The sequence below is a fragment of the Episyrphus balteatus genome, chromosome 2 (assembly GCF_945859705.1).
Source record: "Episyrphus balteatus chromosome 2, idEpiBalt1.1, whole genome shotgun sequence".
NCBI classification, from domain to species: domain Eukaryota; kingdom Metazoa; phylum Arthropoda; class Insecta; order Diptera; family Syrphidae; genus Episyrphus; species Episyrphus balteatus.
Window position 1 is genome coordinate 92,773,995 of NC_079135.1, and position 16,644 is coordinate 92,790,638.

The 16,644-nt window shown below is 31.1% G+C and overlaps 1 protein-coding gene across 4 annotated transcripts in view; it reads left to right on the forward strand.

The window, feature by feature from the left end:
- The window catches only part of LOC129912437 (E3 ubiquitin-protein ligase Ubr3), a 59,275-nt gene that overhangs the window by 16,332 nt on the left and 26,299 nt on the right, over nt 1-16,644 (forward strand). For 2 of the 4 annotated variants that reach the window (XM_055990656.1, XM_055990658.1), the window contains exons 2-7: nt 2,198-2,667; nt 2,733-2,836; nt 2,909-3,068; nt 14,013-14,241; nt 14,319-14,734; nt 14,818-14,976. In XM_055990656.1, coding sequence (XP_055846631.1) covers nt 2,198-2,667; nt 2,733-2,836; nt 2,909-3,068; nt 14,013-14,241; nt 14,319-14,734; nt 14,818-14,976 — 1,538 coding nt within the window. The remainder of the gene's footprint in view (nt 1-2,197; nt 2,668-2,732; nt 2,837-2,908; nt 3,069-14,012; nt 14,242-14,318; nt 14,735-14,817; nt 14,977-16,644) is intronic. The other 2 variants (XM_055990657.1, XM_055990659.1) reach the window with 1 other exon arrangement.

Genomic DNA, 16,644 nt, shown 5'->3' on the forward strand with positions numbered 1-16,644 from the left:
CTTCGTAATATCATTAAATATCTAACATTATAGTTGTCACTTTGTCAGTGTCCTTGTAACAGTTTATGTATCTTTCCAAGTGCTGCATCCGTATTACAGTACGGTACAATAGTAATTTGGTCTTTATGCTCAAAGAGTTATTCCTACAAATATTGCACTACATCCTGAACGCAACCTTTTCCTTCCCAATTCGGTTGTTTTGTTATATTACACCTTTGGTATACCCCCAAGGTATTGAAAATTCTCTACTTTCTCTACCGGCTGTTGACAACTATTTATTTGAGAAGATGATTGGGTTCCAAGGCTGAACATCTTTGTTTTTTCCCGAAATGATTTTTAGCTCCACCATTTCTGATTCCCTCTCCAACCCTTATATCATTTGATTGAGTTCCATAATCATGTGCGATAGTAAGCATACGTCGTTTGCGTAATCTAGACGTAAATAAGATGTGAGATTCCATCGAATTCCTCCGTTTCCTGTCCAGGCTGCGCAAAGTAAATCTCTTATCAACAATAAAAACAATAATGGCGTTTGAATCCATCGTATTTTTCTTAATAGCAATGAGCTTATCTGGAATACTCTTCTTCCGTAAAACAAGTCCTGTTGAAGCTGTCAAAAGCATTCTCAAAGTCGATGAACTGCAAATGAAGGGGTGATCGATATTCAAAGCGTTACGTTACAATTATGATCCTCAGGTGTTGGTGTAATCAACACAGAAGGATGCAGTGTGAAATCCTGCTTGTTCGACATCAAGAAGTTCTAAAAACTTTTTCCAAATGTTCTAAAAACTTGAATTTCAGAAACCAAATCTTCGCAATTGAAATATCCCTTATTTTGGTTCACATAACATAAAAATTATCTTGTACACCGTTAAATTTCATGTAAAAAACAACTTAAGTTAGAGCTCCTTTCGGTTTCAATCATTCTGTTAGTTCGCTTAAAAAAAGGAGCTGTATTAATTGAACTTTTTCGACTTTGATCGCCAAGTATTAAGTTTACTCCCACAGTGCGTTGCTTTAAAAACAAGATGAACTAATTTAAAATACTTCTCATATTTTCATCTAATCTTTGGAATCGGTTTTTTCTATTATATTCCTATTTTAAAACTCAAAATTTGTACTTGCTGGGCAAGTATTGGTTTCGTGTCAAAAAAAAATTTCGATGAGTCTGTGCGTCTATGCGTCCATCTCTACACATTTCCACAGCCTAAAATAATATACGAATTTTCTTCAAATTTGGTACAGATGATTTTTATAGAATTTTGAAAGTTGTTTATATCTCGCTTAGAAATTGTACCCATACAAAGTTTTTTTTAAGTTATTATAAAATCATAATCTTAATTGAGAATACAAAATAGTTTTGTTTCTTTTTTTTACCTTTAGACCAAAAACTTAATTTAATTTAAATCAACTTATAAACAAAACAATTAAATTATGTATTTAATAATAAAGGAACAGGTACATTTTTACTGCCATATGAGCATGTGTAAATAAATGTTTCTTTTGTTCATATCAAAGTATTTTTTTTTTTCTTATCGTAAGATTGGAATTTTTTAAATCAAATGTGATTGCAATTTTTATCTTATTTGCAATCTTTAACGGCAATCATTTGGTCATTGAACCTTTGTAACATGGTGCTTTAAAATTGTTAACTGCGCTAAACACTTCTGTAAAAATATTTGTAAAAATGTTGTCTTATTTCATTGTATTACCACAAACAAATAATATTTGATTTATTTATTATTTATTAACAAGCACTTAAAAGTAACTAGCAAATACATAGTGTTAAGAGCCTAGCTGCGAGAACTATTGGCTCTGAGTGTTTTTCAATAACTCTCATGGTTTGTATTCTTTCCGTTCTTTTGTAAGTCGTAAAAATAAACCTTCTGATGTTTTTAATTTTGTTCCCACAATCTGTACGATTAGATTTTTAATATAATAAAACCCTCCCACTTATATAGGGTTCCCCGATAAATTTATTTATTTATTTATTTTTAAGAGTCCTTTTCCTTGAACTCTAACTGTGTAATGTTTCGAAAAGTTAGTTTTTCCACAATACGGGAATTCACATTATATGCTATATTTCCAAAACAAATTCCCATTTGTATTTATTTATTTTCATGTTAACTACCACCCACCTTAAAATATCTATTGATTTTCTAACAAATATCTTTCTTTGTTTTTTTTCTATTTTCAGTTCGAAGCTATGACAATCATGCAAAATGCGGTTTAGTCTGGGTGCCACACGTTGTTGCCTATCGATGTCGTACGTGTGGCATATCACCCTGTATGTCAATATGTCGTGATTGTTTCAAAAAAGGAGATCATACCAATCATGATTTCAATATGTTTCTATCTCAAGCTGGCGGTGCGTGTGATTGCGGTGATACATCGGTAATGAAAGCCGAAGGATTTTGCACCGATCATGGCATTAACAAAGGTGCCAACAAAGATCCAGTTCCTAACAATCTATTGGCAGTGGCCGAAGCCATAATGCCAAAATTACTCTTTCGATTGTTACAACATTTCCGTCAATATAGTGATAATGTTGGTACATATAATATGGCCGCACATGCATGTGAAGAATTTACCAATATGCTCATTGAACTGAATAATATGGGCGAAATAATGCGTAAGGTCATGACGAGAGCTCTTATCAATCCTGAGGTAAAGAATATAAAATAAACTCCCTACCTTGAAAAAGTTTATAATTAAATTATTCTCTTTTGTAGGTATATAAATTTTACAACGAACAACCCTGTCCAGATACTGAACATGGAAATTTCCTTAAAGCCAATAAGAAGAAGTATGAGGATGCGGTTAATCGATTTCCCAGGTTAGAAGAAGAGGAAGCTTATATCAATTGGAATGAGTTCTTTAGTATTTTTTTTATTCCTCTTATCAATAGACCGGAACCTCCTGATGATTATAAACATTTACCAGCATTAGGAGAAAAACTTAATCACACAACATTGTTGGAAGAGTTTATATTTTGGACGTTTAAATTAGAATTTCCACAAAATTTAGTGTGCTTCCTGCTAAATATGCTGCCAGACCAAGACTATAAGGTAATTTTATTTGTGAAGCTATTTGAGGAGATTATTATGGGTTTTATTATTATTCCTGTGTGCGCTATGAATCTTTTGACCCACTTAAGGGATTTATTTTCTCTTCTTTTATGTAAGTCATTAAAAGGAAAAGATAAAATAAGTAAGAAGATAAAAGTAAATTATCTTGTACTGGTATATTTAAGATTTCTACTATATGAAACCTCAAAAGACTTTTTAGATAAAAATTACCCCTGGCTGTTTTAAGTTTAAATTTAATATGAGAGTGGCAATATACGTACGTGATATCTTAAATATTTTGATATTCACATTGGTATAGCAATTTGCAAATTTTAAGAATTAACTGTTTGAATTTCTTCAATTTAACCAGGAATTTGGTTTCTTTTATGTTTTTTTTGGAATTAAGAAAAAAAAGTACATGCGAAGGTCTGACAAAAAACCTCAAACATTAATATCAAGCAAGTACCAAAAAAACATCGACCAATCATGTGCAGGTGAATTGAACGATTTCAACATTTTCATAGATTTACAGAAAAAATCTTAAAAATTAAAAAAAAAAAATCAAAATTACCCCCAAAAAATAGGTGTTTTACAAAAATTTATATTTCAAAACGCAACGCCTTATAAAAATCCGTAATAGATGCTTAATTTTTTTTCATTAACTTTCCAATGGCATCTTTTAAATTGTCAAAAATAAAAATTTCTCCTGCCTAATATCTACTTTGTCAAAGGTCTACCGCATGTTATCATTAATAAAACCCTTCATTACTTCGTTTTGAAATGTTTTAGAATTTTTTCAATACCCTTGTTAACCTAACAAGGGTATCCAATTTTAAAGTTCAAGTGTCCTCAACTCCAAAGCGTTTCGCCCAGGTACGACAGTGGAGTTGAAGTCACTTGAACTTTAAAATTGAAATATATTTAATCGCTCCAGTTAAAATAAAAATAAATTTTATTATTTCTTCGTTAAAATTATTTATCGATTAAAAAGAAATTCAACTATCTACGACTTAACGTTGAGAAAATAGCCATGTTGTTACTATGTCATTTTACCCCTATTTACTCTATTAAATTCTTAAATTTCGAAAAATCCCTTTTTAGTGCTCATTTTCGAGCTTATACCCAACAAATAAGTTATCAACGATTTTTATATCTATAATAGTTTAAGCTGTTGATAATAAATCACCAATAAATTTTTACTGTCGTTTTTTCTTTCATCGTGTTTGAAATCATTACCATATTAAAGAAGTGTTCACTTCAAAAAAAGACTACTTACATATATGTACGTGAAATATAAGTTTTTTTTTAATTCAATTTATATAAAAAGTTTTGTACATATAAAAAATAAAACAAGAAATTAAAATCCTTTTAGAATTACTTAAGGAACCCCTTCAAAGAGAATTTCAGCTAAAATATATAACCTGAATAAAAAAAAAATATATATTAAGGGGCACGGTAATACCCAGCCAAGTTCTCTAGCAACTTTGGCACTACATCTACACAACTCAGGCCATTTTTGACCCCCTTTCATTTATCATTTATGGCCGTACTGACAAGCTGGTAATTAAAATTGCTAAACTTTAAAAACATTTTGAACTGTTCAGAAATGATAATTGAATTTTCCATCCAACTGGTATATTAATATTTCTGTCTGGGTTAAAATAGTTTAATATTTTTTTTTTTTGTGCAAAAAAAAAAAAAATAACTCTTCTAAGCTAAAAAGATCAAAAAGAAAAAAAACAAATCCAATTTAAAATCTAAAAAGTAAAAAATAAAAAAACAATTTTCTTTTGCTGTTAAATTAAACTGGAAGAAAGCTTAATATTTTATTTAAAAAAACTGAAAACCTGTAAATATAAAGAAAACAATTTAATTAATCAATTAAATTAAAAACTATAAAATTGGAGATAATATTATTCCCCTAATCTGAAAATATCAAAAAGAAAAACAAAAAAAGAAAAAAAGTATCCAAGTCTTAAAACTAAGAAACAAAAGACAATTTTGCTGTTGAATAAAACTGGAAAAAATCTTATTTTATTTGAAGAAATGAAACCTATAAATATAAAGAAAAAATTAAATTAATCAATTAAATTAAAAATTATAAAATTATTTAACCCATTAACGTTAATAAAATAATAATAAAATACGGTCTTCTCAAAATCCTCCAACATTTATACTTTAGCCACTCTAAATTATATTCCTGAAAAGAAAAAAAAATCAAAGCAATCATTATCATTGTATAGGTCGTTTCAAATCAAAAGTCCTGATTCTGAGTTTACTTTCTCCCTTCCAATAAAATTGAGAACAAATAAACAAAAAACACAATTTTATTGGCTCATTGCGACAAATCAACTCAAAAATAACAACAAATCATGCTTGTTTGAATGAAAGAAATGCTATAGGTCGTTTAAAATCAAAAGTCCCATGGAAAATTGAACAAAAATAAAAAAAACTCATTCGCTTACTGGAAGGAAGCATTTATGACGCAGCTGAACTTTTATTTTTCAATTATTTTGGAGTCGTCACCATAGAAATCATTAATAAACAAATTCAGATTTTTCGTTTGTTTATTTTTTTCTCTAGCATTTCTTTCATTCAAACAAGCATGATTTGTTGTTTTTTTTAGTTGATTTGTCGCAATGAGCCAATAAAATTGAGTTTTTTGTTTATTTGTTCTCAATTTTATTGGAAGGAAGTAGAGAGAAAATAAACTCTGAGTCAGGACTTTTGATTTGTAACGACCTATAGAGAAAAAAATAAACAAACGAAAAATCTGAATTTGTTTATCAAGCAAAATAGATGTTTATTTTTAACGACACTACAATCATCATAAAAAAAAAATATTAAATAAATGTCAATAAAAAAAAAATACATACATTAAATCGAATTCTTCTTGTTCTTGGCCTTTCTCTTCGAAATAACCGGAAGAACCTTCTGCTGGTAATATTTTGTTCAGCGTCATAAACCAAACCAAGATTTGGCTGAAGAAAAAAAAATTGAAATTATAAGAAATTTCAATCTTTTCAAATATGTACATATCATATATATTATTACGGTTGTCGAACACCCTTTACCGGGACTTACACCGAACAGATTTTAATAAATTATATCTTAAAAAAAGGCGAATTTCTGCCGCCAGAATCTGGCAAAATATAAATATTTAAATGTTTATAATTTTTAAGAAATCTTAATTTGTTTAAAAAATAATATTCCAGCCAAAATGAATTTTAAAATGACTTTTTACCACTTTCCAATGAATTTGGAAATGTTTGACATGGCGTGTTCCTGTTCACATTAGGGGTGTTCGTATATCATTAGTTCGTATCATCAGGGGCGTTCATTAGGCGAGTAAATTCTCCGATTTGCTTAAAAATTCTGATGGTTAACATTTTAAGCATTATTATACAAACAAATTGCAGATAAGTTTGGACAAAAATATGAAACCTGTCAAATTTTAGAAGTGGGGATGAAATCCTCTCAGAGAAAGAAAAAATTGTGCAAAAGTACGCAAACTCTTTTAGGACAAAATTATCATTTATTAAAAGAAAAAAAGAAGGCACTAGCTTTTGAAAGATTTCAGACTTTTGTCCGAAGAAATTTTTGGGCAGAAATTTGCAAGAGGGGCTCTCTTTTTTGTAAAAAAAAAACTACACAGTTTCAGTCTAATCAAACAGGAATTGGGTTAAAAAAGTTGAAAAAAGGAGAATTATTTCTGTTTTAGGCAGTACCTAAACAGCCCTGTTACATGTAACATTAGTTATACATTTTTCTTTCATTTTTGGCACACAAATTGAAAATGCCAACTTTTGAGGTTCTGGGTAGTCAAATCCGTAAAAAAAATATCACTCAAAAGTTTTATTTTGTATTTAAGTGCCTTATATCATGTTTTCACTAAAATCCAAATAAGATATTTTCGTAAACTATTTCATTTTGAATGTCAAATGGTTAATGGTAAATTGCTAATCCTCATCGAGGTAAAATGGATCGAAAGATTAATTTGAAATTAAAGGCCCCAACCCATAGAATCCGTTCCACCCGTTGTGTCAATTAATCCGTTGAAATTGAAGGATGGGACAGAAAGGGGTGACCCAAAGAAAACGTTGCATGACGGATTGCTTTTTGACAGCTCACTTTAAATTCCAAGGTGTGTTCGATATTTTCTCGATGAATGTGCACTAAGGAAGTTCTGATGCAAGAAATTGTTAACTATTATCGTTGTTCTTTTTTTTTAATAAAATACGCTACTAGACTTTATGTATGTACTTGCTCTTCAGTTAAAAACAATTTTTAATAACACATTATCATTTGTAGATATGACTTTGGCATAGTAAAATTGAACTCTACAACAGAATTTTAGTATTTAATTGATATCGTCGGTGAAACCAGAAAAGTGTGTAACTCCAAATTTTCTGAAAATTAGATTTGAATGCCATCTGTTAGACAAACCTAATATCTACCGTTCCTTAAACTCAGAATCCCCTTAAAGTTCATAGTTTTTATTTTATTAGCAAATTAGAAAATAAAAACTCATACAAATGCCTTCAAAACGATTTTGTTTTTTAGCTCTCCTATAAAATTTGCTAAAATGGAGTTACACACTTTTCTGGTTTCACCGACGATATAATTTATTAGATATATCATTAAATGTTACTTTTATTACATTTTCTTCACAAATAAACAACTAAAGTTCACAATTCATAAAATCAGAAAAGAAAAGAACACAGTTCTTAGTTCTGAAATTCCCCGGTGTGCACTCCGAAACAGAAAATCGAACTGATCTATTGTTGACAACCAATGTCAAAGGATACGACAGATGAAAAAGTAGAAAGTTGGGCTATTTCTTCCGTCGAATTCGTCAAATACAAATAATTGATTTATTTTATTCATTTATCACATAATACGATATTTTGATAGGAATAATTATATTCCACATAGTGTAGTTCCGATAACCAATGAAAGATACAAAATATTTTGCTTATTTTTTACTTTGGTGTACTTAGCGTAGTTCCTTCAACATCAAGTGCGGTCCTACCTTTATTTTAATTATTCTTTCAGATCATTGAACACTTCTACATAAGATGTTTCCAAAATGATTGGAAAGTGGAAGTGTTCATCGCTTTTGACAGGATCTTTGGAATAAGTTCAGTGGGGAACTTCCAACGATTGTCAGTATAAGAAAATAGTCAAAAGAAAACAGAAAAAAAAGAAAAAAAAAATGTACAGCTATAGCTGGGATGGTGAAGACATAAACAAACAAAAGGAGGCGCGAATTGTGATAGAGTTTTGTGAATTTAGTTCGTGTTTTCCAAAATAAATATGTAAAATTAATTAATTTTTTTTAATTAATCGGAAATAAAAACTTTAAATTTGAAAACAATCGCGAAATATAAAAGTTTTTGTGGTTAAATGATTTCGAACACACAGTGTTTGTTGTAAGTGTGTGTGACAATATGTTTTTTGTTTACATTTTCCCTGCCGAGATATGTCAAATTAGAAAAGGAAAAGACAAAGATAGTTTTTGGAATTTCCCTTTATGAAAAAAAAACACCGCCAGAAACAAAACAATAACAAACGTTTAATGGCGTTTTTAATTGGCAATCCGGAATTGTTCTTCGATTCAGAATCCCAATTGAACAGTTTTTTTTTATTCCGAAGAATCTGAAGTTTAACATGTGCCACATATATGTGTAATCGCACCAAACTTCATTTGTTTTTGTGCTGCAAACATTTTGTACTGCTAACATTTAAATCTATGAATGTGTGAGTGATTCTGCTTCTGATTCTGTTTTTAAAACCAGAAGAGAAATTCTGTTTTTTTCAGAATCAGAACTGTCAGTTTTGATTTTTGGTTTTTTGTGAAATTTTTTGAATCCAAAATGGATGCCATGCTATGGTTTTTGTTTTTTTTTTTGTGAAAAAATTTGTTTGCATCCATCATGGATGTAATGGCCTTCCACTGCGGAGTTAATATTAAAAAAACAAAAGCAACTTTTCTGACAGACAGCTGCCAAAGTTTATGTACAGTCGTGCCAAATATTTGCATGGATTTCAAAAATCAACATAGATAAACAAAAAAACACACCTATGGTTTTTTTTCAAGATTTTTTGTAAGTAGGTACATATATGTATGAACATATTCCGTAGGAACATTTCATCTTCCATTTGCCAGGAAAAGTCTGGGAAGTGTACCTTTGTATGTACATATATAGTATATACATAATGTACATAAGAAAAAGGCCGTAATATTTGAAGGCTCCAGGGGAAAAACAGCACAAGTCCGTTCCAACTCATTTCGAGAAAAATGCATTTTTAAATTTTGTTCTCCATACAACTTAGTACTTAAAGCACACAATTTATTTATTTTTTCAGCAAGGCTTAAATTTGTTTTATAAAAGTAAGGATGCCATCAGATAGTGGTCAGTAAATACTACAAAGACCTCATCATTCGTTTATTTTTGACAAAAAGTGGACATGTGCCGTTTTTTCCCTGGACCCTTCATTTGCTCTTTGCGTGCTATAGGGGCGTAAGTGTTGCACCCCTATTACGATTGTCAACTATCAATTCTTTGCCCCTGGGTAAAAAGGACTTACATAAATGATAGTTTACCAGAAAATCCGATTGAAGTTGAAAATCGATGAATTTTTGAGCATTGATCCTCTTATTTTTATAAGAAAGAGTTACTCTAAATTTATGTTTTTGATTCTCTTTTCATCAAAACCCGAAAGTGCAATTTTGTGACTTAACCTCTTTGTAGCCGAAAGCAAAGAATTTATAGTTGTTAAAAAAAAATTCGATCTCTTATTTGCTTTGAAAAAAATTTGAAAACGAAGAATGATGCTAACCGTGAAATGTAACTGAAAAGATCCATTAAAAAAATGACCAGTTTTCCCCCATTTCGATTTTAAAACATCAAATTTCAGTATTTATCAACTATCAATTGATAGTTGACAATCGTAATAGGGGTGTTAGGTCCGTTAAGGTACTTCCTAGGCTAAAATATGATAAGTGGCTATTAGAAATGAAAAACAATTAAATCACGTAGGTAGATACGAATTTTAAAATTTCCACTTTTGAATAGCGATAAAAATTTAATGGAGTGTGAATTAAATGGGTCTAAGATAATTTTTGGAAAAGCCCAATACAACAGCAAAGAAAAATCGTCAAAGGAAAAATTGTCGGATGTAAGAATCAGACAGAAACCTTACGTTCAACAATTTTTTTATTGACGATTTAAGGTGGTGAATGCATGATTCAACATCGGTTCAAGTTCTTCAAATTGACCAAGTTTGAGATATTAGTTGCGGCAACCTGTTTGAAATAGAGTTAATTATAAAATGTATGTACAACTTAGGGAACCTAGAAGCCGTGTTTTATTGGTAACTCAGTACTTAGCTCAGTAAAATTTAAGACGGTAAACAACAAAAAATGATTGCTAAGGATAAAAAAAAGTTTTTTATTTGTTGGTTTATTTTTTTCTTAACATATACATTTTTTACCCTTCAACAATAAAGGATTATAAAAAATAACTAAAAGTAATCGTTTTTTGTTATTTAGAGCATAAAATGTTTACTCAGTAAAATACTGAGTACCAATAAAACACGGCTAGAATTGCTAAATTTAATGTGCCATATTCATAGCTGTTTAACTTAAACTGGGGCTAATCCAATGTATTTTAAATGGGATAAACACGAGTTTTTTAGTAATTCTCGACTTTTTAAAAAACACACTCTGCATTTACATTTGTACCTACCTACCTATACTTTCTTTTTATTTAAGCATGCGAGAAGTCTCGCACGGGTAAGCTAGTATGTATGTATTTCGCTTACGAAGACAAAAGTTCCTGGCACATTTGGTAGCCTGTCTTCACCTTCAACAGGAAGCAATGTTGGCATACAAAATTCATACAAAATTGTTCTATATTCTCATCCAAAATCTTGGATTTGTCCATTGTCCACTATCAAACTAAAATAACGGTTTAGTTAATTAATGGTTTAACATTAAAATTTTTCAAAAACTCACATTTCTACAAAAGGCTGGGTCCATTAAATAAGTCATTTTCCAAATTCTTCTTATTTCTTTGCTTCAAATATTTTGATATTTTTTAATTTTTGAAGTTATACTTCTTATGGGAGGGTGAGTATGAAAATTTACTTTTTGACAAGAATGTCAAAGGGATTATGACGCGATCACCCTGGGTAGCAGGGCTGTCGTTTCACCTTTAGAGTAGGCAGTACTTTAGTATTTAAAAATGCAGTACGCCGCAGTACGGCAAACATAAAACACACAACAAGTTGCAAGTTACATGTTTTATGTGGCAAGTTGCATGTAGCAAGTTGTATGTGGCAAGTTGCATGTGGCAAGTTGTATGTGGCAAGTTGCGTATGGCAAGTTGCATGTGGCAAGTTGCGTGTGGTAAGTTGCATGTGGCAAGTTGCGTGTGGCAAGTTGCATGTGACAAGTTGCATGTGGTAATTCCCATGTGGCAAGTTGCCAGGGTTGCAAAAAGCTCACATTTCAGCTCAGCTCACAGCTCAGCTCAAATTTGATCTAGCTCACTTTTGAGCTAATTACCATAGCTCAGCTCATTTGAGCTGAGCTGAAAGTGAGCGCCCAAATTCCGACGCCTATATCTCGGAATTTTGAAGAAAATGAAAAAAAATTTTTTTATGCCAAAATGTAGCGGAGACTCTAACCTACATTTGGGTACAACTCTCATCCCTGTAGGTCCACGCGTTCTCAAAAAGGGAGAACTTAAAAGTAAAAAAAAAAAAATAGGCACGATTCTGAAAAAATAGGCATGATGTGGCGGTTTAACATGGAAGGTGATTTTTGAAAAATCTGACAATGTGCAAAGCGTAGGCCCATGACACAAGCTATCATTTGGCATCACTCCCAAAAATTGCTCTCAAGCGGTTTAGCTTCTAGGAGCCTTCAAAGATTCGGGGATTTTTTGAAAAATAAATTTACCCCAACTTTCAAACGCGATTTTCTCGGAATTTTGAAAAAAGTCGAAAAATCGGATTGTACCGGAATTTTTTTTATGATAAAAAAAAGAAATATTTTACTAAAAAAATAGAAATATATTTACTATTAAAAAAACCAAGAAAAAAGATCACGAAAAATTAACTGTTTTATTTATAAAAATATCCATGTGTTAAAATAATTCCACTAATAACAAGAACCAAACATCTGTGAACTGAGCTCAGCTAACTTTTGAGCTTTGTAGCAACCCTGCAAGTTCCATATTGCTACTACTAGTGCTGAAGCACACACAATTCTCATAAAATTACCATATCGCACATTTTATGCGCAATTCATTTACTTTCGTTAACCATATACCGTAAGTTCTGAACCGCACAATATGAGTAAATTTCACAGAATAAATTGAAAACTACATGGACGCAAGGAGGATGAAAGAATTAATTTATTGTTCACTTGATAAAAATGTAAAAAAACTAAGTGTTAATTAATTACTTCATAATAGAAATTAAAAATATCAAATGAAATTCATTTACATATACTGAATGAGAAGTATAACTTCAGTCGCGTGTACATGTGTACACACACTCTTTTTTTTTTTTTTTTTGTATGGCTTTTTGTATTTTTGATACGTCGCTCGACTTGAAAATAGTCATTATTTCATTGCTTAAGTAAACTTTTCAGCAGCAGCTGGATGTGAATCACAGTACACATAATAAGGTGGATGTGAATTATATGCTTTTAATGTAAATTATTTTTTAGGCATTGTTTAGACTAGTGTGTAAATAATTTCTTAGGCCCGGTTTAGACTAAGATTTTAAAAAGAGTCTTATGAGAGGTTTTGATTCAACGATTGCGGATCTGTTCCACGATTTTAGTGCGCCAAAAATATTGGCAAACATTTAAAAAACCATCCAATATATTTTATACTTTAGGTGTTGCATCTAAAATGGTAAAAGTGCATCCGATGCATTTTTTTCCAAAAATGTTTAAAACAGTACAACACCTTTGTGGTTGTGTCAAAAGTGCATTGGCGTTGCATCAAAACTGGTAAAAATGCATCCAATGCAGTTTTTTTCAAAAATATTCAAAAGAGTTCAACACCATTACTTTTGGGTCAAAAGTGCATTGGCATTGGTAAAAGTGCATCCGATGCAGTTTTTTCAAAAAATATTCAAAACAGTTCAACACCATTGTGGTTGTGTTAAAAGTGCATTGGCGTTGCATCTAAAGTGGTAAAAATGCTCAAAAAGGTTCAAGATAATCACTTTTGGGTCCAGAAAGTGCATTGGCGTTACATCAAATGTATTAAAAATGCTTTTTTTTAATGTTCAAAACAGTTGAACACCACCATTTTTAGGCCAAAAAGTGCATTGGCGTTGCATCACATGTGTTAAAAATGCACTTTTTTGAAAAATTCTCAAAACAGTTCAAGATCATCATTTTTGGGTCCAAAAGTCCATTTGCGGTGCATCAAAAGTGTTAGAAATGAACTTTTCAAGATCATCACGTTTAATTTAGTTAGCCCTATTGTGAGTTTAACCTGAACAAGATTCCACCCAAAAATATTGAATTTCACCTTACCCACTTTTCCGTTACGGTGGAAAAGTGGTTCACGTTTCGAAAACTTCCCGTATTTTTAACTTTTTTTTCAGGAAATGAAAAAGGTCTTTTGGCTGGGAACAAAAAACTAGTTTAGTGGAAAATGTTACTTCCTTGCGGGTGCGACGCGCAATAGCTTTTAAAATATTTCAAGTGGAAGACCGATAATATATGTTCTAATTCAAGTATATTCTTAAAATTGATGTTAAAGTGGAGAAAAAAACTAATTCTTTAATCGATTGTCATCTTAAAATGATTTTATGTTTTTAAAATTTTGCATCATTATCTTAAACTTTATCAATAAAAAATTCCTTTAAAAATTATATACTTAACATAACTTAAAATACATTTTCAATTTCTAGGAACATCTAACCCGTACATTTGTGATGCACTACAGCCGAATACCATGTGTTCTAGAAATGTCTAGAGATCCCGATACGCTTAGCAATCGCGTAGTTCACATGAGTGTTCAACTCTTCTCGAACGAAAGTTTAGCTCTCAAAATGGTCAATGAACTTTCTCTCTTGCACGTAATGATAATCAGTTTAAAACTGATGATGTCCAAAATACTCATTCAAAACACACTTCATGGTAAATTAAACAATGAATTCATTCATTCATCAAAATCAATTTCTAATGAGTTTTATTTGTGTGGCCCCTTTTTCAAGTAGATCCCGTCAAGAACTTCCACTTTGTGATCGACTGCACTCGCAGTGTTATGAAAGAACATTGCTATTGGCCTCTAGTGTCGGACTTTAACAATGTGCTCTCGCATGAATCGGTTGCATTGGTTTTCCTACGTGATGACAATCTAATTGATATGTGGTTTCAATTTCTGTCAATGCTTCAGGGTATGAATGTCAATGTGCGAGAGACAACAAGTCACGTGGAATTTGAACCAAGTTCATATTATGCTGCGTTTTCTTGTGAACTTGAAGCTAGCGCTTATCCAATGTGGTCGATTATATCTCACCTCAAGGATGGCAAACACGCCCCATTGGCAAAGAAGATTTTAACTTATTGTGTAAATACTCTACATGAATGGCTAGATGCAATATATTTCTTGGAACCCAGGTTAAGTAAGGTAAGTTTCAGATTAGTTTTATATAATAATCATCAATGATGAACAAAAATATTGAAAAGAAATTGTTTTTTTTTTATTTCTAGGAGGAAATGATGCAAGCATCATTTCACTTTCCACTTCATCGCTATCTAGCTGCATTCCTGTGCCAAGCTGTCACAAAGATGGGAATGTCTTTGAGTGATATATTACCATCTTCATCATATATATTGCCACTGTTGATGATACATCCATTGAGAGTTCAGGTGAGCAATTATTTTTGTTACGTTTTTAATTGTAAGTTAAACAGAAAATAGGAATGCAAGAGAGCTATTATGTTTCAAAAAATTTAATTGTTAGGAGGTAGAGTCTTAACGCAGCTTGTTATTTTATATGTTTTGTCATTTTGTCTTTGACATATCATAATATTTTCAATCTCAGATCTTATTTTATTTCTTAGTTGTTATTTTTATTTGAAAAGTCTCGAAAAAAGATTCGAATTTTTTTGGTTTAAAAACTTATATCGTTAGTTAGGTATGTTATTAATCAGAGGTTTTCAAACTCACTCAATGACACAGCATTATTTCTCATATGTATTTAAAATTTAGATACAGTTCAATTATTTCTTTACAAACATTTTGGAATAATCACTTTTTTAACATCTTTTAATCGAATCCGGCGCTAAAACAAATCTGACAGACTTTGAATTCGGTATCAGAAGACATGGACATATAAATATGCCTTATCAGATATCGGTTATACCTCCAAAGCAAACATTTTGAAATCGCATTATTTGTTGAGCTAGTCAAACCCAACTTTTTTTTCAGCTTCTTACATGATAAGTCTCTGAAATTCAGAGTTCCAAAAATAACACCAAAATGCACATCCCTTTCTGTTAGGCCAGCTGCCCTTTTGTGGAATTCTTTCAAAGATTACTTTTAAACTAGAATGGTAGAACTGATAATACTCGTATATACAAAAGAACAGAATTGAAGTTCGGGATTTTAAATTCAGGGGGCGAGGCAGACTGGTTGATGGTTTATACAAGAGAACAAATTTTGAGTTTGAAATTTTATACTAAGGGCCGGTTTGTTCACACTCGATTATCTTTTAATCAAGGATTTTTCTATGGAATAATCCCTGATTAAAAGAACAAACTGGCGTATTGGCTATGGCAACCTTTTGCCCCTAAGCAAGGTAGAATCATTTCATTTTCATTTCATTTATTTATTTGACAAGTACAGTAAGACCTAGTCTTTTATAGTACTAACATTGAGTAATTATTTTGAAGTGCTCGTTGTCGTAGTTGAAACTCAGTAGTTTCTGCCCGAGTCTGCCTTCAAGAAAACTTTTAAGGGTTATCAGGCCGATAACTTTTCACCTTGCCTTCGTATTTTGCGATTATTTGGATTCTAAGATTAGCATGGCTTAAAAACAGACGATTCTGATGTCAATTTTTGAACGCATTTTTACTATATTTGCCTTATTTATATGGCAGTATAGTATCGCCTTAATATACGAAAAGATAAGCTAACCTTGGCAATTACAAACAAATATCTGTATCAAATTTCAATGAAATCCGTTTGCCTGTTTGGTCTGGTTCTCATTCATTTTATTGTGGGTTATGAGTTAAATTTCAAATACTAGAGCTATGGAACTTATAGAAGACAAATTGTTATTTTTCTTGACACACTTTGTATTCTCTTACCTAGTTCTTCAATATAGCCCCTAATTTTTTGCTTAAATTCTAAGAATTGTCTTTCTTGCAAACACTTTATTGCACTTCAAGTGGAAATTTCTATGTCATCAAAAAGAATATGAAACCATTTTTCATTCTCTTTTTGCTTTAGTCTTTTACTCAAGACAATAGTTTAAATTTTTGTATTGTCTCACTTCCTCAATGATCTAATTTTATTCTTTTTTGAAAACAAATA